General features: G+C 33.4%; 2 protein-coding genes across 3 annotated transcripts; one reads left to right on the forward strand and one right to left on the reverse strand.

Moving 5' to 3' along the window:
- The first annotated feature begins 703 nt into the window (after window positions 1–703).
- On the forward strand, window positions 704–2,413 carry LOC133175823 (leucine-rich repeat-containing protein 1-like). Its single transcript, XM_061310948.1, has one exon. It carries the CDS (start codon window positions 704–706, stop codon window positions 2,411–2,413), a length of 1,710 nt encoding a protein of 569 aa, XP_061166932.1.
- Window positions 2,414–4,096: 1,683 nt separating this feature from the next.
- Window positions 4,097–18,982, reverse strand: LOC133175751 (protein XRP2-like). Of its 2 annotated transcripts, none has more exons than XM_061310860.1 (9): window positions 18,814–18,982; window positions 9,958–10,075; window positions 9,398–9,489; window positions 8,217–8,389; window positions 7,662–7,765; window positions 7,218–7,346; window positions 6,208–6,294; window positions 6,009–6,108; window positions 4,097–5,275 (listed from the first exon to the last, which is right to left on the reverse strand). In XM_061310860.1, exons 1-9 carry the CDS (start codon window positions 18,897–18,899, stop codon window positions 5,100–5,102), a joined length of 1,065 nt encoding a protein of 354 aa, XP_061166844.1. In that variant the 5' UTR covers window positions 18,900–18,982; the 3' UTR covers window positions 4,097–5,099. The 2 variants fall into 2 exon arrangements, with proteins under 2 accessions (XP_061166844.1, XP_061166845.1); XM_061310861.1 differs by lacking the exon at window positions 18,814–18,982 and adding an exon at window positions 10,561–10,997.
- Window positions 18,983–23,569: the final 4,587 nt, after the last annotated feature.

The raw sequence follows: 23,569 nt of genomic DNA on the forward strand, positions 1-23,569 counted from the left end.
GCGTATCGAATCAATTGGGAGACATGGATATCTCTCAAATATATATATCTTATTATGTGTATGTATAGTGGGGTATTTTTGTATGGAACGATTACTAGTATTTTGGTATTCATGAGATAGAATTTATGAGTAAGAGAAAAATTCCAACCAGCCCGGGAGTAAAATATCGAAGGTGGGGGGGGGGGGGGGCTATACCCACAAGTATAATAAGGAAAAAAAGTTTGCATACATTAAATTATATTATGCAATTATGCAAGATATCTTGTGTATCATGCCTTTTAGAACAACTAATTTGTTGATTGTCTTCGGATTTCTCTTGATCAATATTGGCTCTTAACAGTAGAGTATAGATTCACTTAATCAGAAAGGCGTTAAATATTCATGTCGAGGTCAATAGGTAATTGTGAAATCAATACACCTACATGGTACAAGGAAATTTACCTGATGCTACTCTATATCTTTGCATTCTTTCAAGGTAAGATTTTTCTGTTTAAATGAATTCTTGTCCCGTTTCTTGCTGAATCGACTATGACGTGTTAATAGATATAAAAGAAGTGCCTTTTAATTATCATCTAACAAGTTTATAAAGTTACAACGGGTGAGTACGATTCTTCTCCCTCGGACAGTGATAACATCATATTACCTGCATCTGGTTGAGTTTCACATACAATCAGTTTGACATATTTGTACTCATTTGTAGATTATGTCAAAACGTACCTCAAAGTACGGTACATGGAACACGGTTACTACAAAATCGGGCCCATATCGGACAAAGAACGGTAAGATTGTCTACAGAACAAGACGTCCTTTGGCAAGGCCTCGGAATTCGGCCCGTCCCCAGCAGCCGACAAGGTATTCAGTGGCCAAAAATCAAAAGGGTCTTCTAGAGCTAAAACTCAATCATTATCATTTGACGGACTTCCCAAGGGATATCCTGAACTTCACTGGTCTTCAGCACCTTGAGCTATCCCACAATGCCATACAGGAAATTCCTGGTGCCATTGGAAGAATGCGAAGATTAAAAGTTCTCTATCTTCATGATAACAAAATCAATCGTTTGCCAGAAACACTGACAAACTGTATACATTTGGAAGATATCAATCTTACAAGAAACGAACTGTCTTCTCTGCCACAGAACATTGGAGCATTAAAAGCATTGCAATATTTTCGGCTTGGGGAAAATCGATTTGAAAGTGTTCCACATAACATCAGTCTTCTTGGGAACTTAAGATGTCTTGACCTCCATGGCAACCATCTTTGGTATTTACCGTTCGCTCTATCACTCTTGGCTAAGCTCCATTATTTAAACCTCGCAGATAACAAATTTGAGCACCTCCCTCTTCCTGTCTGTCACATAAATTCATTGAAAGTTCTTCAACTTCGAGGTAATGGTCTATCTAATTTGCCACCAGACTTTGACTCTTTGAAACAACTGAAAGAGGTAAACCTGAGCTTCAACAAGCTTCAGATGTTGCCATCCAGCATAACGAATCTTCCTGATCTCAAATATTTAAACCTTGCTGGGAATAAAATCCGCCATGTTTCTCATCATTTTGCCACGGTTGCCAAACTGAAAGTACTGCATTTGCAAGGAAATGAAATCGAGCATTTTGCAGAAGGATTTGTGCACATGCATTACCTGAATATCTCCGAGAACAGACTCTACACACTTTCTGTTGGACGGATGAAAAAGTTGCAGTATTTGAATGCCAGTTTCAATCAATTGGACAACATTCCAATGGGACTGTTTTCGTGTCCAAAATTGGAAGAGCTGAAATTGAACGGGAATAAGATACAAGTTATTCCTCATGAAATCATACAGCTCCAAAAATTACGAGTGCTGGACCTCGGTAATAATGAACTGACAAGCTTCCCCCAAGTCATTGACAAAATGGTTAAACTGGACTATTTCAACGTTCGTGGAAACTTCATGAAACAAAGAGAAGGGTCACCCATGCAAGTTTGGCCTCAGGGTTTTTCAGTGATGGTGAAGAGAGACAAGCCTTCACCAAGATCAGTCAAATCTCCAGTTTCAAACCAAAAGCCTGTGAAGGCCTCGTCAGGGAACAATCAGTTTCTCCGTAAAAGGCCTGGAAGACATACACAATCACAACATTTGGATGAGTTGTTACAAAACGGATTTTCACTGCGTCATATTGAGAATGGGCATGATTCTGTCATGCATCACTATAGGAGAGACGAAGAAATGGATAGACAACACACACGACACGTTGAAGACAGGTACGTGACAGAAAGACCGACAACTTCCGGTAGAAGAGAGACTAGACACCAGATGGCGTTCGAAGATGGCTGCAGCACTCTCAGATCAGGTGATGCTGATTTTCAGTTGCTGGGAATTTGTAATCAAGTCGAAATGTTTCTCAACAAACAACTTCTGCAGCCTACAGTGTAAGGAGTCAACAGCCTCCTAGCATCGGCTGATGGCGAGTTCCGGTTGTCTACATTTTGGATAAAAAATTTTGAAGTCATCTGATGAGTTTTGGCATCAATTTCAAATTACATGTAATATCAAAGTGTTAAATTTTGTTTGGTTGCATAGAAGGGAGATATAGGGATAACGAAAATGAGGAAAGTATTACTTTAATTTTCATCAGACCCCCCCCCCCCCCGAAGAAAATTGTTTAAATTGAAATATAAAAAAAAATCACAGTTGCTTAGACAATCTGAAAATACATGTGGATAATGTATAAAGACAATATATTGCTCTTATATGATGCTAACAATACTTAGATTAATTATAAATCATGCTTTTTACAGTAAAATTTTTACATCTAAGGACAGATAACTCTAAGTGGCTAAACGTCTTTGATAAGCAGTGTTTAGAGCTTCCTTACAGTCTCTTTATAAATGCACCGTTAGATTAAGTCAACATTGGAAAAATGCTAAAGATTTGCAAATATTACAACTCGGAGTAGACATCATAATGGCTGGGTAGGACAAAGGTATACCGACTAGATTTTTCTTCACCTTTAACAGCTTTCAAAGTCGATGATATTCAGAGAAATATCAAGGCAATTAAGTTTTATGCATTTACTTTTCTATCAATTCACATAACACATATGACACTGACAATTTCAATGAAAATATAAATGTAAAACTATGTTACTTTTTTCTATACGTGTGTTCATTGCACCATCATAAAATGTACAGTATTCTTTACAATTTACATCAGCATTAAAAAGTCACAAGTTATTGTATGTTTATTACTTCCATGAATACAGTTAACTGATATTTGAGTTCCATCATTAATAAGAATGGAATGTTCAGAACAATAAAGGCATTGACATAAAGCATGTTTTTATGATATGTTTAATAAATAAAAAACAATGAACAAGATGTAGTTCACACAAGTTACCAAAACATAGTATTTAACCTATAGAATATAAACAAAATTTATTATAAAAACAAAATGATAGACCAAAGGCCATAATGCTCATTTGAGTTTACAGCAAGATTTACAGGTAACTTCTGTTTCATTAATTTAACAGGTAGGTAAATAAACTCAATATTAAAGGAGGGGTTGCAATATGCATTTCAGGTATTCCAAAATCATTTCTTTATCAAGAAAATAACAGAGAATCATTCAGAAAAGAAAAAAATGTCAATATAAAGATCAGTGGTCAAATAATTGTACATATAGTGAAAATAAAAGTTCATGTAATATTGATCATTCTACAGGCATTTTGTTCAAGAAAATATAGCACTGTATACTTGACATTCACATGAAATAGTAAAAATACACAAGCAAGTGTAGTGGCTGGACATAAAATTCTTCTACTTTGTATAAGCCAATCAGAGGCATATGTGGAATTCAGTACTCGGCCAGTCACAGGCAAATGGTGAATTAGCTAATCAGAGGCATATGTGGAATTCTGGACCTGGCCAATCAGAGTCTGATGTTGAACACTTGATTCAGCCAATCAGAGGCAGATGTTAATTTATAGACTCAATGAAAAGCTTTTGCTTTTTTGAAAATGGTTTAGAAGACACATAAGTGCCAAGTTTAAAAAAAAAAAAAAAAAAAAAAAAAAAAAAAAAAAAAACACGGATATGTGGAAAACATCACATAGTGAAATGTATCTTGCAAAATTTTATTGGCAAAGCTCATCTAAGTCAATAGCACAGGTAAACAAAAAGGACGGAATGTACTGAGTAAGTTGGTACATTAACAACAACTACTTAATGTGCAGAAATCTGGTATCCTTTTGCAAAAAATGATTTGTATACTAAATCAAGTACACTTGTTGAAATGACGATATAAAAATCATTATATTATCAACTTAAACTCCTTGTCTGCCATTAATGGCATAGAAAAAAAATAAAATGATCTGTATTTGTAAATTCTAAAGGGAGACTACTGCCGTGATCAGGTGGGTTCATTGTAGAGTAAAATAAATAATTATATAATACAAACTACTAAAAAATACTAAACATCATCATAAAGCAAAACAGTGATTTAATTAACAACCATGATGAATGATATCGAGTACAATCCTGTCTAGGAAAGGTAAACTGAACATCACAAGTTTCTCAGCTTTGTATGTACTGGATTTTAAAGATTGACCTGATTGCAAACAAAATACTGAGCAGAAATAACTAAAGTTAACAGGATACTTATACAGTCATGTTAATTATATGTACATAATTATATTGTAGCAAAAATTATACATCTGGTGGTCATTTCCACTGTGTTATTAATGCCAAATAAATTACATGACAACAATTTCTTCTAGCATTGTTGTTATAATTAACCATGTACCACAAATAAATTTCTATGTTTACAGTCTGACAAAGTTGAACAAATTATGCTACAACTCTTTACAAATACTAATCATAAAATGTATTTCTTGGCTTGAAATGATAAATGCACCGTTTGTTCTAAAAATGTTATTAAACATCATTATTAAACATCACAGTTTTAACCAATGCAAAAACTACATGAGACATTTCTTGTCAGATCTATTGAACAGAACTACCATAAAAATGTTGTACATAACAGTACTTTAAGAAACTTACGAAAATAAGTACAAATTGACTTTCACAACACTTTAAGTCCTAAAACATTACTGTAATTGTCATCATACAGCCATTTGCATGTCTGCATAATTGTAAAAGTCTTCAATCTCTTTCTCTGCTTCTGAACGGCTTTCAGAACAGAAAAAGTCACAAATATTTTCCTGCTGGAAGGCATTTAACGCTGAACGGATGATTTCTATACAACCCTCACCATTAAATTCTAGGCCTATAACAGATCCTACAAAAAAAGTAGCAGATATTAAGGCAAAGCCATTTCGATAATGTGATTTAGATCTTGCATACCCCTCCCCCGAATCTTTACATACAGAATAATGTTTATTCTATTTTCCTGAAGAGGAAAACTTAACTCTGAATCAATGATTTGAAACTTCATATTTTGGAGAAAAAACTATGTGTAACTCCTTACAATGTGTTAGTCTCAAAAAATAAACATAGACTAATGTCCCTCATATTGTATAGACATTACTTATTTTTGTTGATACAAAATTCTGCAGATTTCCATTATCAGTTTAGTCTGCAGTTATCAATTTTAAAGTGATATTTTGATAGACTATCTGTTAATTACAGACTATAAAAATTATAGGGACTTAATATTCACTAGTACAAAATAGTACTGTGGGGGAAAAATATCTTCTATGAAATCAATAATTTTTGAGTGGGCTTATTTTTTGTTGTTTTCAAGGTATTAAGAGACCAACAAGTTCATGTCCACAACAAAATGTAAAAATTTTATATGCATAACTACTCATCAATTTCACCCACGAAATTATAAAATAAATCCCCAAACTGATATTTTTTCCTCAAACAATGAAAATTTGACCCAATGAAAGTATGTGATTTTATAGTATTTACTTCAGAAATTGTGACTTTTTGTCCACTGAGTTGTGATTTATCCATGCAAGTGTTGTACAAACAAGTAACACTACTAATGTAATAAAGAATAAAAGTACCTCTCTGAACAAATGGAGCGTAGTTCTCTGTTCTAAACACTCGTAATGCATCACTCGGTTCCATGGATATATCTCGTGTCTGTACTAATGATATATCTGGCTACAAAACAGTACAGAACAAGTTACTGATGATGCATTTTAAGCAAATAGTGTACAACATTTTACATTTTTTAAATGTAAGTATTAAGTATAAACTTACATTGCTTTCATATAATTTATCAATAAATTGTCGTGCTCTTGTGATGTTGGAGTTCTTGCCGTCATTAAAAAATACAACCAGGCATGACTGTAAAAAAAAAATTGCATCAAATTATCGTTAATACATGTGTAAGTTATTTCTGAATACAGTGGAGCCTACTTAATCTGGACACCAATAATCTGAGCATTTCACCTTCTGGAGGAAATCTGTGGGGAACAATTTATATTAATATATACCAAGTATGTTTCAATAATCCAGATGATTTATTAACCCAGACAATTTACTCTGGAACACATGCATATGGATTAATGAGGCCGGACTGTTACTTCATTACATTTATGACTTTAAATTTAAAGACACAACTAGTACCAATTGTTCAGAAATCAAAATTATATACAACTTAACTGATTTCAAATCAACTATGTACACTTTAATAGTGTTGAAACACAACTTTAAAGGTGGCAAAATTTCTTGATCTATAACATATATAATTATTATATCATACTTCATTCTACTTAAGGATACATTTACCTTTCTTTAAAAAAAAAGTTTGTCTCTTTTTTTATTTCTCTTGCAACCAGTGTAAGTGTTACACCTTTTACATAATTCTTCAAGGTTGGAGGCAAACTTTTCTTAAGTAGTAAAATGCAATCATGGTACCTTTATATCCCCCTCCTGATTAATGTGTGCAATTTTTTATGTTTAGGGTAGATAGAATTCTAATGCTTGTCATTTTATTCCAAGTATATTTAATCTACACTGGCTGTTATATACTGTGGATCACCAAATTTTTGCGACACCTTATTTTTGCGAGATAGTCATGTACGCTTGATCAGTGAGACAAAATTTTCACAAATTGTGGTTATTACTTTATATAGTCTTTAGAAATACTAATGTACGCAAGAATGAAATTTTCTAAGCACACCCTCTTGCATAATTATGCAAAAATAAAGTTATCGCTGATAAAAAGTGATTAACTGTCGTGCATATCAAAAGATCTGTTGACTTACCTCATCTGACGTCTTCCTCCTGGGACCCAGTGTTAATGGCACGACACTATCCACTCTAGAAGTTGACACAGTTACTGACTGAAACTGCTCTGTGCTAGGTAGGGGCACAAAATTCTCAACAATGGAGTCCTACAGCAATGGAATTCAATTGATATTTTTATTATCGACATAGGTTTTTTTCTGTACAAATGTCAAATACATGCATAGGTGATATTAAATTTTTGGATTCAAAGCACATTTTTGACCCTCAAATCAACAAACACGGTACATACATACAATGCTGTGGGATTTTTAAATCATAACATAAAATGCATGCAATATTTTCATTATAAAGCATTGCAGGCACATTATATACATGCATTTCTATACGAGTATGCAATGGGCAAATGCCTTAGAGCTAAATTTTGTAGAAGAGATGTACATGTAATTCTAAATCCCTCTAACCTCTGGTAGAAGAGAATGGTGCTGTTCGTCTGGATCCTGTGAGAAATCATGGATGTTTCCCCAATTATTGCTGAATACACTCAGACCAGCCATTTTGAACTGCACTGAAAATATCCAAATTAGCTACTGCATCTGTCGATTGTTAAGCTTCAACATGTATGGGATTTTATGATTCTAAGGTTTGCGTACAGGTCATCATATGGTCCAAAATAATAATGTACTTTTTTTCAATAAATTCATTTGATGTTTGTAATTTTACTAAAAATAAAAACTCATAACATTAATCAAATGAAAGAAATAAGCAGTAATGCATTTAAAAGTACATGTACTTGTAAATAAATGCATAACTGCATACATGTATCTAATCAAATTTTCAAGAAACATGTCTTAGAAAACAAGCTGTTCACTTAATTTACAAGACACTCTGTGCAACCAAGGTCTGGAACTAATGACTTTGGAATGTAACCATAGATCAAAATGTAAATGTTACTATCTCCAGTTACATTACATGCAAAAATGCCTCTATGTTATTCCAACCATTCTTGAGGTGCTTACTTTTGAGTTCGGGATAGTGGTACTGATAACAGGCAAACTTCATTCCGGAGGATGACTCAATTATAGGCTGTGTGTTACAGCAGAGAAATACGTCCACCTTACTGCAGTCTCGAGTCCGGAACTGCTGGCAGGCAACAATAACTTTACAGTTTTTACAATCCCGTATAAATACACTGAAAATAGACATAATGTGGAAAGCGTTAAAGTTTACTTTAAAGACCATATATAAATATGGTCATATTTATATAAATCAAAATATTTCCCATTTTTATTGATTTTTCTTATAAACAACAAACAAAGCAAAATCAATTGACATCATTACACCAGGTTGCATTAGTAATGGAATCATTTTCAAATTTGACACAAGGTTTTTATAATGATTTATCAACTGTTCAATCTAATTAAATTATTTATCAATAATGTTTCCAATAAAATTGTTCAAGGCAGGGTTTCAATTTAGTGATAAAATCTATCCTTATTCTAATGCAAACAAACATCACCTTTCAATTCTTTTTATAAAAAAAAAGGTTCGAGCCTTTCCAAAGTTTAGCCAATAACATTTGTTCAAATATCAGTTAGGCCAAGATAAATAAATAGCGTGTTTCCTATTCCAACCTGAGAAAAAATAGGGTAGGTAGGTAGGAAAACACTTTATTTTATTTTGATAGTTTATTGGTAAGCAGGCTACCATTTTCCCCCGGGAAAATCGCTGTCAAAATAATTCTGATTGATGTGTATAGGATATGCATTTCTGAAACACAGAAGTGATCGAGATTAGGATTTCTAATAGTGAAATTGGAATAGTTTACTCCTGGAAAGATATCTGTGGATAAATTTTTTAGGGTCGGCTCATATATCTTAGGGTCGGTCGAGGAACCGGAAACACACAATTTATTTATCTAGGCCTTATCAATTTCCGTTGCTTTTAGAGGAGAAAAAACAGTTACATCATGTAAATGCTCAATATTACACCCTAATACCACATGGTTTTAGCAGAATATTGGTAAATGATAAGACTCTGAGCCTCTGTTAATATATTTGTCATGTGTTCCACACTTGTTTAAAATGAATAGTTCCGTTTTAATACATGCTCTCTGGGTTAAACCTTCTTATTAAAGTTTTTTTGTTCAGTACACAAAGAAACCAATTATAAAAATTGGATTTCACAGCATGACACTTACCTAGATTTTACAGGTCCGAGAAATATATTACAATCCACACAATCATCTATATTTATGGCTGCTATGTAGTCAAACACATAGATATTACAGTTCTGAAAATTAAAAAATATATTGAATAATAATAATACATGTATACTTATACAGCTTCAATACATTTTTTTTAAGACAAAAAACCCCAAACTAATGAGACAAAAAGTTTATGATTTTTAGTCCTTAATTAAAGTTTTCATTTATTTGACCTATAGGCAAGAAAACTACCGGTATTCCTCTGTCCCAAACTAAAATTATTACACAGCCTATCATCTTAAATTCTGATCAAGGAAAAAAAATCTTCTCAGTCTTATAATAACCTTTTCTAGATCAGTCACATAGATGAAATAAAGAGCATTTTAATTCAGAGTTTATGTGTATGTATTCTATACGATATTCTAAAAAAAATTATCATTACTATCTATATGTAAATAACTAACTTGGACAGACACCTTTTTCCCCCCACCAATAACAATATGCTGGTGTTGCTGTTTTGGAAGCACTGATACCATTAAGATGAACATGTATACCTTACAGTTTTGGATGACAAACTGTTGTCCATTGACCTGTCCTGGTACCCTCCCTAGAGTTGAATCTGATTGGTTTTCTATCATATAGTCCTTCACATTTATCTCCCTTCTTTTGTCCCTAAAAATAAATCAGGTCCCATTATTTTAATTGTAGCACATCAATCTGTGTGATGTACATATATTTGCTTACTGTAACACAAAACCTGAGATATCAATAAATTTTCATGCATTCATTTTAAATATTAGAATTTTTTTTGTTCATTTGGGGATGAACGTTTGCAACATCTTGTTGTTTGCAACATCTTGTAGTATAGATTCAGACTTTTTTGACTAGAAATTTCTTTCGAATCTACCCTGATATATGTGCATGAATGTTGGGACTACATTGATCGAGAGTATAGTCAAGTTAAACAAACAAAATGTACAAAACAAACCAAAAAAGAAAAACTCAAAGGGGGGGGGGGGGGGGCACTGGTATGCCAGTGCTGGATCTGCCACTGATTGGTTTTCATAAGAAATAAAGGTGAAAATATAAAGTGGAAGTTAATATCTGAAAAATGATTAAACATGAAGCCACAACACACATGTAATACAGTTGACTACCTGGCTTTCTTAATACGTGCCCTCAATCTTTCACAGTAAATGTTCAAACAGTTCATAATATGCAGCAAAATTGATTCATGCAATATTTTTCATTGTTTAATAAAGCAGCATTGAAAATCTGATCCATTCAATTTTGTCACTTAAGTGTGTGAAAATTATTGACTGCCTTTAGCGACATTTCACTGCAATCTGCAATCAAACTGCCTGCTTTAGCATATGACGTACACTTTTAATATACATGTATGTCTAGAAGCATCCGGGTAGAGATTTCTCAAGTCCACAAATTGAATTCCAGAAATTGGGCATACACAAGTACACTTCCTGATTAGAGTTACAAATTCATTCTAATAATTAAAAAAATCACTACATTTAACAAAATGGTTTCCTCTCCAATTCATTAAATCTCACACCATCAGCTGCCCACATGTTTAAAAACAGAAAAATTCCGGAAATTTCACAAATCAAAGTTCAAAATTGAAGTCCATTCACAATTTCATAATAATTTTTTTTTTTGCCTCATTTCAACAAATCAACCATCACATTCCAATATATTTGTTTCACCATCAATGTGGAATGTTCATTGGTTCACCATAGAAATTAATCTAGCATGTGAGGTTGTGTTATCCACAACAATCCCTCCGAGAAGTCTGCTGTCACATTTAATATTGATCACAAGATCAAAGTCTAATCAATGAGTGAGCATTTGATGATCAGAATAGAAAAGATACATGGCTCTTTCTCCCTCTCTCTCTCTGACTACCTGTAAACCTGTTATCACAGGGGCATGAAATATTTATAAATCATCGACATTAAGGAAATGGGTAGGTGAATGGCAGCTTTAAATTACCAAGAAAACAAAATTGCCATAATAGGAAGCAGCACATCACGTTTTATGCAAATAAAAATTCTCTAGCATTCAAAGTGGAACAAAGCGATACTGTCAAAAGTTGATCAAAACTAATTACTTTATCATTAGATGACCAAAAAGAAACAAAAAACTTAAGTTTAACAAGTGCAAAATAAATTATGAAATATTAATGTTGTCAATATTTTACCTTCTAACTTTGAAGTTGTAGGACAATTTACTATTCCAGTATCTGTATTTAGCATCAATTATTAAAGAAATAGCTCTTTGAGCAGAATTATGCAATATGCACTAAAGAACATATTCATGTATGAATTTTACAAACACATACACAAAGGGTATATCGGTAAGTTTGAATTTACAGCCAGTTTGGAAGTGTGTATCCTACGAAACTTTATATCTTCTGCATCCTAGTACATTCTGTTATTACTTGAAAATGAAACTACTCTAAACTCTTCATATGATCTTCTAAAACTTAAGTTGAAATGCAGCACAATAAAAAGTCTCACAAGAGAGATCACTATACATGTACATGTAGATACGTTAGTCATGCAAGATTAGTCCAGGCTAGGTCTGAAGTCTGTCACTTGGCTTAAAAACTTTAAGGGACTTGCTGTTGGGGGGAGGAGGGGGTATAGAACAAGCTCTTCTCAACTTCATTGAAGTGGATTATTTAAAAATATTTAGTCTAGAAAAAAACTGTTTTGATCTTCACCTACGTTATATGAAATGATATTAGGTCGCAGCACAATTCTTATCTTTGAATACTAGAACAGAAGATGACTGTAACAAAAAAGTCAGGATCTCCCCATGATATTGAATTAAAATACAGTTGAACTTGGGTAGCTCGAACACTGATATCTCAAATACCATGGATATGTCGAACTGATATGGAAATCCCAACCCCTTATTCTTTAAGTATTTTACCCTGGATATCTCGAATCCTCAGATATCTCAAAGTTTTTTCTTGGTTCCATTGAGTTTGAGATAACGAGGTTTGACTGTAGTTACCCTGACTTGACCTTCCCTTAACTTCAGTCCACACCATTTACCAAAGGATAATAATATATGGGTGCAGAATAAGCAAAGCTAAGTCAAGAAAAAGAACAGGAACTTGATGAGAAATATTTACAAATTAGGCCCTTGTGAAAATTCACAATAAAAATTCCCATACAGTTTCCTTGCATATACTTCCTACTTCTAGGTTTATTAACCAGACTCTCAATTCTCCAACTTATAAAGATACTCTCCTTCTAAATTTCATGGAAACAACATAGGTCATTTAATTCTGTAGTACTTCTAACTAATTTATCCACTCAAAAATGACTCAGTCTACTCTTAAAGCCTGAGGAGGGTGAGGTTACTTCTATCTGCGAACTTATTGTGGGAACCATACAGATATACAGATGACAAGGAAGAAGGGGCTTCTTCTAAAGTGGCTTGTAGAGCCATTATAACTACCATCACTTAATCAGACTATAATATTCCAAGTCTGTTAGAGTACTACAGAAATATGTGTAATTAAATATAAATTCAGGGTTGTCCCTAAGAATTGAATTAGAAGGGGACATTTAAAAAGTAGAAGGGGATCTGGGGGTTCTGAGTTCTCCCCTAATGGGGAGTTTAGGAGGAATGCCAAAATAACCGGGGGATTATTTCATTATAGGCAGGGAAAATCCACGACCCCCGGGTCTTAGGGACAACCCTGTAAATTTAATAAATTTACTTAAAAAATTACTCTAAACTGTAAATGAAGATTTTACAACAAATAATATATCATATAATATATTATATAATGTTTACATTTCACAAGTATTTTGCTTATAAAATATGTGGATATCTACGGCATTCAATACACCATAACACGAAAAGGTTAAAGCATGCATTTTATTTTGATGTCACAAACGTTGAACTCTGTGGAAGTGCAACATCATAAGCGAAAATCAAAAATAACGCTCACATTGAACAGAAGCTGTTGCATTGGCTCTTCCATTAATTGTAACTTACCCAAAGGATAATACAGGGATTTTGAAAAATGAATCACATTTGCAGTCAAGGCAAGGAGTTAAAAAATGTAAATATAAGCAATGAAAGATATAGTCTCATAACTGCAACGGTGTGTGCAAACAAATTTTCATAACACGCTAACGTGCGTTACTCATTTGTTTGCACACACCATTGCAGTTATGAGACTATATCTTTCAAAAAAAATGATTCATTGCTTAATCATATATATGCATAACCAGAGACCTTGGAATGGAATACTCAAGTCTCTGGTTTTATCCCACATTTACAACCCCAACTGGAAGTTTCGTATCCCATCTAAAGTCTTAATATGTATGGACGTAATTTTCAAGGAATAAATGAGTGGTTTACAATAAAAAGGCTCGACCAGAGACGTCTGAAACGATTTATTTGACAAGAAAAAAGTCTCTCAAAGCGAAGGATGACATTTTAAAGTAGATTAATGATTGATATATTAATAAAATACGAGCTTGAAGTGGGGGTGTCTGAAACTGAATTAGGTACCTTTTGGTAAAAATAAGTAGGGGGTGCCCTGTATACGAAACAAGTGCCTGTGGTTTGTATGCTCCCAGTTCAAATCACGCAAGATCTTTAAAATTCAATAAGATTTTATGACCGAATGGCTACCCAAGCAAACCAAAAACAGACTTTGTAGAAAAGCGCTAGGCAGGAGATGGAGTAAAAAAGTGGTAGACTTCCACAGATGCAGATATGATACTTTAAATCTAAAAAATGTATCTTTGGAAAATGATAAACCTAACTTAAAAATGATACAGACAATCTTTTTTTCCCCAGAAACCAATATAGAGAGAGAGAGAGAGAGAGAGAGAGAGAGAGAGAGAGAGAAATTAAAGTACTAAAAAAAGATTAAAAGGGGTACATCAAACAAAATCATGTCATTGTTGGCCTATTGGAGAACATTGCTTGTGAAGTATTTTATGGAAACTGTCATATTAGCTAGAGAACACTCAACTTGTAAGTTGGGGTAATACTTGAAAAGGAACTCAAGTTTTACTTTAAAAGCACTTGATCAAAAGAATAATATGTTAAAGCTGAACATGACTCGTAAATAGGCATACGCCATTTTCGATAATACTATCTAAGATATCAGCACTAGGGTATACTCTTCGCATTCGTTACACCTGACTGCTTTATTGTCACGGGTATCGGCGTGGAATGGCGACCCGTGTTCGTGATGGTTATCTTGCATTACGTTTGTTTACATTTTATTGCAGTTACATATATTTGTGTTTGTATACTGCACTGACCTGTGCAACTGTTGTAGATCTCTTTGGTATCTTACTTTCCTGCATTAGAAGAAGTATTACAGTTATTTTTGTCGCTACCAAGTGCTATATAGCATACGTCCGTCTACACCGGTGACGATTGATTACACTGAACAGTGACCAAGTGAGCGGCTCTATATATAGGGGCCCTCAGATATAGCGCGAGTCCAATATTGAATATGGCGGACAGATTCTTTTTACGAAGCGTGTTCAGCTTTAAGTATTACCCATGACAGTTTTACAAAAACATATATTATATACTTGTTACTTTAAAATTTGGTATACATGTACCGAAAATAATTTGTGAAAAAAAAAAATCAGGAAATTGGGACGTCACACTTCATCATGTCATAATGCAGAGAGTAGCATGAAAATTATGTTACTTTAATAAGTAGATACATATTCATTATGGCTCTATTTGATGTCTTTGGCATTACTTTGTAATACTGAACAGTCCTATTTTTTCATTTTACAAGGACAAATAAGACCATATGTGAACCTTGCTCTAGCTTAGTTCAAATATGCAGATTTTATATGAAAAAGTATAGGTTGGATGTGGTTTGTTTATTTAAATCATATATAAAACCTACAAACCAAGTTGAAATAGTTGACTTTCTTTGGGAAAATTGTTTAGATAATTGTGGGAAAAAAAATCCCATGACCACATATATGCATAATGAAACACTAGTGTACTGCATTTTTATTTTAGTCTAAATTGACTTTTATCACTTTATTTATTATTTTCCTTCATTTTGTTCTATGGTGCTTTAACAAATATATTTTTGGATACTTTTCCATCCTACGTTTGCATAATTTAAACAGTGATAACTATTATCTATAATAATAACAGTATAACACTCTCCGAAAAGATTAATTTTTTCCTGAGTACCATAGTATCATGACATGTTAGGGAACATTAAGGAAATATACCACTTATTTTAATTATTTGTAATTAGAGGATAGAAAAAAACCCTATTAGAAATATGGACTTTGCAGAAAATCAATTACAAAACCTGTCATATAGATTGAAAACTCTAGCTGTGTTACCATGGCTACGGTGACAATCAGCTAAGTACAATATTACCATAATTACTCCCTACCAATAAATAAGAAAAATGCGTCTATGGACTTAAAATGCTATTTAATATATTTCATATACATATGTCATATATATAATATATGTACAATCGATTTCAAGCACGTGGTAAAATTTTTCCGCTGGGTGAAAATGTTTCATATCATGTCAATTAAGGAACAATATAATTAGCACCAACAATATGTAATGCCCAGTGTTCAAAAAAGGTACTCCTTGCACTCTTCAAATCTTCTGAAATTCAATGTTTGATGATACATCAAAGATTAAACATAGATCCTTAATAACCAAATTTGTATCAGAACGGCCCCTTTTTTATATAAAGGTTAGCTTAATCACAGAGGAGCTGTATACATTACTGCCAATGGTTACAAAATTTTTAAAAAGTAACAATACAACCAATGGATCTAGAAATTCAATGAATAACTATATTCTTATTGCAGTTGTTTGTAAATGTGAGCTCTTTGTTATAAATATACATATTAAAATATAATAAGGAGCGAAGGGGGCCCTAGCCCTTCCTACTTTTTTCTGCATTAATCAACGAATTGCACCTTTTTTTTTTTTGCAAAAAGCTCAAGGATAAGTAAGCCCCCCCCCCCCCCCTCTCAAATCTGCTCTCAACAGAAATGTAGAACACATATAACTTAATTTTATGTAAATTAATTGATTAAATACTTCAGGAATTCAAAATATGGATTGATTAGCTTACCCTGAATTTATTTCAACAACACCAGGGGTGTAACTAGAAAAGAATAATGTGCATTCCAAGAATTTAGAAAAGCAGGATATCTGGGGGCCACCTTAAGGCCCCAGTGGGTCCAGGGCAAAGCCCTGGTAAGGGTCCAGGGGGAGAAGCCTCTTGTCAAAGCTCCTGGGTTTTTGTGTTTTCTTTGAACAAAATCTACAGTTCGATTAAGTGAAAAAAAGCCCTGTTTAAGACTATTACCAGTTAAAATCAACTTAATTTAGAAATTTTTTCTAATAATATACCGGTACCTTATATCTTCAAACAGAAATAAAAAATGTTAAAAATATTAATGCAGTAAATATCCATTCATTCATTACAGCAATTACCCTGCTTAAGCATTTGTTTTTCGTGGTTTTGAATGAATATAATTATATATATATTCCAAAGAAACATTTTTTTATTTCATTCAGATGAAAAATAATTTGTCTGATAACTTCCTAAAATTCTTAAAAAAAAAAAAAAATCCCTATGCATATGTAAGAGTCCAAGCAATGTCAATCTATTTTTCATGGTAGAACAGACATAGGTTTTCAATCGCCTCAGAACACAGAAAGACCTTTCTGTAGTTGCACTTAATTGCCACTGGCATGGTTAACAAAGTGTTTAAATTGAAATCTTATATAGACAGGATTCACAGACATGTGCAAAGAGTCAATGGCTTCTGATCTTGGGGAGTAATTTCCCATCTTGTGTGCCATCAAGTAACTTCTTTCCAGAAATCCTCCAAACACAATAGGAGATCAGCCTGGTATGAGTTGTAAATTGTTACAACTTGATCATTGGTGATTCCTACAAACCTGGGCAGCAGATGTTGTGCCAAAAAGTGATCCTTGAATTTCAGGAGTCAAGATCATATGATCTAGAAATGGGTAATACATGTACAAGAAATTCACCAGTAGAGTTTGAGAATATTAGAGGGATGATTAAGTCTTGCTCTCTGTCTACCCAATTGTCTCGGTATATACATGTACTTTCATGTATTTCTTAAGGATCTGCAAAATCTAATGCTGTCTATCAGTTCATCCCATACCAATGCATCCTGTCTTTTGCATCTTAGCATTTTAACTACAACTTTGCACTCTTTGGAAGCCTCGGGCAAATCAAAATCAACGCCCTTAAGAAAAGTTGACAGAAAAACCCTACTTTGACTGACACAAATACAGCAATAACAAATTTTAATCTCATAACAGAGGCTAATTGATGCCCTGCCTTGTCATCACCCTGATCTTGATTTAGGTACAGTTGAACTTCGGTATCTCGAACATGAATATCTCGAATACCATGGATATGGCAAAGTGATTTGGAAGTCCCAACTACTTATTCTTTAAGTATTTCACCCTGGATATCTCGAATCCTCGGATATCTCGAAGTTTTTTCTTGGCCCCATTGAGTTCGAGATAATGAGGTTTAACTGTTTATATTAGCTTGAATTAGCTATATGTCTTTATTAAGCTATTCAAAATAGCTTGATAAAGCTACTTCAATACAGTTTTTGACATTGTCAAATATGTTTTTAGACAAAAAAATTATGTGACTACTCATTTTGTGCTATGGACTATTACTTTACATTGTGCTGAATGCAGGATTATCAGTCAATTAACTTGTTGACCATAATTAATCTCCTTTATAAATTCATTCAAGAAATAACTGAAGTGTCACAAATCAATTACTTTGAATAGCCCCAAAGCTTTTAGAACTTTGATTGCAAAGTCTCTCAAGGAGATGCTATTTGATACATGTGACTTCAAAGTTGAAAATTTTCACTGCGCCAAAGTGCATTTTTTTATATGCTGAAAAAACTGCACATTTCAGAAAAGACTATGATAAAATAGCTAATCAAGCTATTTCAAATGGCTTTATTAAGGTATATAGCTAAATCAGGAGATTCTACCATCGATTAACCATAGGAATCAGTTATGCCTACCAGTTTGCATGTAGCATCAGGGTCAAATATGATTTCTCACTATCTATTCCTTCAACACTTTTAATTCCACCACGTTTAAATAAAATGCTACACTTTAGAAGGAATTAAGTTACATATAGGCCTAGTGATAATTATGTTTTGTATATATATATAAAAATATACCAATACGTGCATTTTTGTGTTACATGTGTATTTCTTTTTTTCAGGCTTGTGTATAAATTCTCTATCATTGTGGAAAAAAATAGTTTTTTATGCAATCACAGCGCCTTGTTCAACTGTTGTTTACGCTCGATACCGGTGTAAACTTACCATGAATACTGTTTGGGTGGCTCTTCCACAAGTTCCTCATGATGATGGGCTCGGCCAAACCCGAGCTTTGTCAACAAACAACCCATTCTAACTTATGCTGAACATAGACTTCAGAAAAAACTACGAGAGGATCAGAAAAATTAAGAAATATTGAACAGGTAAATTCAGGTAAAATTTGACCGGAAGTTTACTAATAAGAATTACGATCCCGATTTATAATCACGTTACGCGTGATGTTGGTGACGTTTAAACGTTACGGTTTGATAGCGCTTTCTCCTTGTACTTGAAATATGAGTAAAAAATCATACACTACTTGTTTTAAACAAATGAATAAAAAGGGCAATTTCAATTTGTGTTGAATCAAGATTCCTCAATTACTCAAACTACTCTTAAACGCATTCCGTTTAAACAAAACCAATTACACGTCAATAAAGTCCACTTGACATATACGTTGAACCTCCTAAATATTGCTTAAAATATTAATTAAATGAGTAAAATTATTAATACATGTATCACATTTTATTCTGACTGTTTGAAGTAGCACATTATGAACTTATAATTAATTTTGTAATCGATGAAAAAAAAAAAATAACCCCTTAAAAACTGCTTAGTCTTAGTTTTGCACGTCATTTTAGACTCTGGACATTTTTGTTGAATATTGTTAAATATTGCAGTTTGATATCGACTTTAATGAAATATTTTAGATATATAAGAGAAACACATTATTTTGATTATGATCCTTTTTATATTTAAACTTTCTGGTAATTGAGTAAATTCAATTTGTATATTCATATGCACGTCTTTAATCACTTGCGTTACAGATTCTTTTTCTGTAAAAACTGTTGCTTTCTATTTCTTGCCACCATTGAATGTAAAACCGCTAACGACGTCATAAACGACATGGATCGCTCTTTTGTGAGAAAAATGAGAACTGTAGATTCATTTTTGAGCCGGGCACTCTTCCCAAGAAAAATGCGCGATTATTGCTTAAAAATGTAACGCGTTACACGCTTAAAATATACATGTAAGTAATTTGCTCTGTAAAATTCTATATTTTGCATGAAATTTATTTAAATTTTATTTTCGACTGTAATCGAGTAGTTCTATTCAAAACCTAATGATTAATACCAAAATCATTCATATTGCGAGCATTTTTTAGAAATCACCAATATAGGTTTTATTGGTCTGATACTAAAATTGTAAGATGGCACCAACATCGCGCGTAACGTCAATGCTAGGTCACGCAGGTCATTTGACCCCATTTAAAGAACAAAAATAAATACATTTTTCGAGAAATCGGCTATCCGTTAATCTAGCCTTAAATAGCAATGTTTTTTAGCATGATATGAAGTAGGAAGTAATCTGTAATGTGTTGCAATAGCACAAGCTTTTTACACTAAGTTAACTGAAGAACTAAAATACCGTGTAAGTGCAAGTTCAAAAAAAAAACAAAACAAAAAAACATTCCATTTTCTCCAAATACATAGATACCTAAGGTTTTTTTTTGTCCTGAAATATATTTGTTGATCAATTTTCAATCAGAAAATGCATAGCTGGTGTTTTTATTCGCATTTCCTGAAAAATATAATTAGACTGAACATTTTCCTTATATAATATGATTACCTATAACAAAGAAATACCATGTGCAAATACACATTACTTTGTGAATTCAAAGACATTTTTGTGAGCATTTTCAATTTCTTAACAACTTCTGAGTTTCAGAACCTGAGGATTGAACTACCTAGCTTAAGCTGGTAGAATAGGTTTAATATATGAGCGGTATCTGAGATTCTTGTCTCTAGATCTTATCAAATGGTTGTATATACAAGAAATTGACTATGGTATGGGGGTGGGTCTATGTAATGGTAACTTAGGCACAGGTTCTCTCTCTCTCTCTCTCTCTTTGAGAGTTGTATTAATTTTTTTCAGGCCCATGGAACTCGGGGGAGGGGGGAGCCCCCCCCCCCCTCACTTTTTCTGATTATAGTATTGTATTTTGCTATAGTAAATGTTTGAGACCGTTCTGCATTCAGTGGCGTGTATACTTCTTTGCAATATCATTTTTAAAAAGATTAATTTCCAGGGAGTTACACTGAACACCACCCATCTCATGCATTATTTACCCGAGAAAGGTATTACACTGTTATAAATGAAGTAGATGTCGACATAAATGCAAGACCTGTTTTGGTTACTTTCCCCATGTTTTTCAGTAACCTTGCGACTTAGTTCGATTAAACACTCGTATGGATGGAATGCCCGAAGTTACCTGGGTAGAAATTTTCTGATCAATATGTATCGATAAAACAAAGGAACACGCAGCAATATTCTCAGCGACGTAGCATTACTTTATGGGGGGGGGGGGGGTGCTTGTAAAAAACTTTGACAAGGAAAAAAGGAAAACTGCCCTTGAAAAAATATTTCGTCTGGGGGGGGGGGGGTCTCTTTTTGGAAAAAAAAGTGGAGGACCAATCGGCATTTTAAAGAAAAATTTTCAAACTAAATTACCAGCAAAAGACTATTCTAGGAAAAGAGGGGAGCTTCATACAACGTTAATGTGCCATTTTTTCTCCTTCTCTGGCTTCATTTTTTCATCACTATAGTTAAATTAAGAAAATCGATTGCTAACTGATTTGATAAATCTAGTTGTATTCAAGATGAAAAATGACTCCCCCCCCCCCCCCCCCCAATTCACTGTATAACTATCGGTGGCAAATTTTTAACAGGATATCCTGGTTATTTGTTGGTAGACACTTAATTGACAAAATGCAGTGATTGTATTTATTTAGTTGTTGCATAGTCCAAAAAATAAAAGTGGTCAGTAGCAACACTCGTTAAGGCTTTATGTCCTTGTAAAATATATTATCTTTATAGCTGTAAAAAGTATGAATTAATGATATCGTCACTTTCAAAGGGCCCCGCTATCAGTAAAAGACATATATGAGAAAGGGACCTCTAAGGACTGTATTTGGTGACCACTATGCATTTTGTGCTTAGAAAACTCTTTTGTCTATGTGTTAAGGGGAAAAATATGCTATTTGCCTTTCTTTCTTTCATTTTTTCTTGGTAAATAACTAAAAGGAAAAAGGAAAACTTTTCAATAGATTTAATACTGCGTTTATTGAGTTTATGATCATTAGGATTACGTAACTGAATAGATACATGTAATCATATTTTTTCCTAGCTCCGTTAGAAAATAAATTGCATAAATTGATATTTAATAGAGGCAATAAAACAAAATTAATGTTTTTGCAAATAAACATTTACTTATGATATATTTTTCCCAAAGGCAGTATGAATGAGATAGATATTGAGTGTAATCGGAATAAGGGGAGAGAGTATATACCCCTTAAAGGGGTTTACACAAAAAATTAACCTTTCACTTGATTCAAACATAACATGCTCCAAATAAGGACTCAATATATATTCCAGAAAAGGATTTTACACGAATATTTAATTGATCTTGAATTCTAACTTTTTTACGCATGCTTTGACATAAATCTTTGACATTCAACTCATTGACAAGGTGATTGCACACATCTTACTCACAGATGGTTTATGTATGAGCCATGCAGATGGGGCCAAGGGGAGAACAAATATGCTAACCACAAAGATTGAGTTGACCTCTGACCTACAAACTTGGTTCAAGGTCGCTGCACACTCTTTACCACACTCAGGGTGAAGTATGGGCCACATAGGACGAAGAAAGAAAATTCTAGTATACAAGAATTTTACACAGAGATATTTTTAGACTTTGATCTTCCCTCTGCAAATATTGGTTCAAGTTCACCGCACAACCTTTGCCCAGGGACACCCTATGGGTGAAGTTTGATACAGATTGTGCCAAAGGGGAGCTCGAGGGGAAATTACTCCAGCATACTAGAGGTTCACGGCGAGAGACTTTTGACTTGGCGCCATATAAGGAGCGTAGGGACGTTAATCGAGGCTCTTACTTGTAGGAGTAGAGGGGAAATGTACTTATTGCATTAGGGGGTAAGCTCCAAACCTTCTCTAGACGCATGAATGTTCATTTGTAGTGGTTAGACTGTACATGTACTTTAGACAAGACATACAATATTATATTATACACCATTACTTTATTCTCTAATTTCAAGTGAAATTTTGTCATAACTTATTAGAATCATTCGAAAATGTGAAGTTCAGAACAACTTCGCACAAATTCCCATTGTACCAACTTTAGCGTTGCGCTTGTACTGCACAAATATAGCGTTCTCTGTCTATGTACTGTTTACAGAATTGAACTTACATGTATTTACAATTAAAATTAAAAAAAATAATACATCATATTCTCCAATTAATTGCAATAAATTAACTGTAATTAGAACGTAATCAATATAATAATAACAAAGTTTTCCGTAACGGAGAGGTACGTCGCATCCTAGTCGCAGTGACGTGTAGTCACGATATCTTGGATCAACAATTGAGGATGAAATATTTGAAGAACCTTCCCATATTTGAATCTCCTTAAAAAAAAGCCAGCTTGAGGACTTTATTACTTTATCTAAGTATTTAACATGGGGATTAAGAGCACCGTTTCCGTATATGATTTTTATAAAGTGTTTGAATTGAAATAAAAATATAAGAGATGGGGATATAATGAATCGAAATGATAAGACTAATTAATTGATGAGCCATGTTTCATTTAATGAATTTCCACAAAAAGCGGAAGGAAGATCTTTATTTCTATCAGCAATAATTAAAACGGCACGTTTTCCGAAACTCCTTTGTGTCTTGAGTT

Source organism: Saccostrea echinata, unplaced genomic scaffold, assembly GCF_033153115.1.
Source record: "Saccostrea echinata isolate AGI-Se365-2 ecotype Australia unplaced genomic scaffold, CSIRO_AGI_Sech_v1 ptg000064l, whole genome shotgun sequence".
Lineage (NCBI taxonomy): Eukaryota > Metazoa > Mollusca > Bivalvia > Ostreida > Ostreidae > Saccostrea > Saccostrea echinata.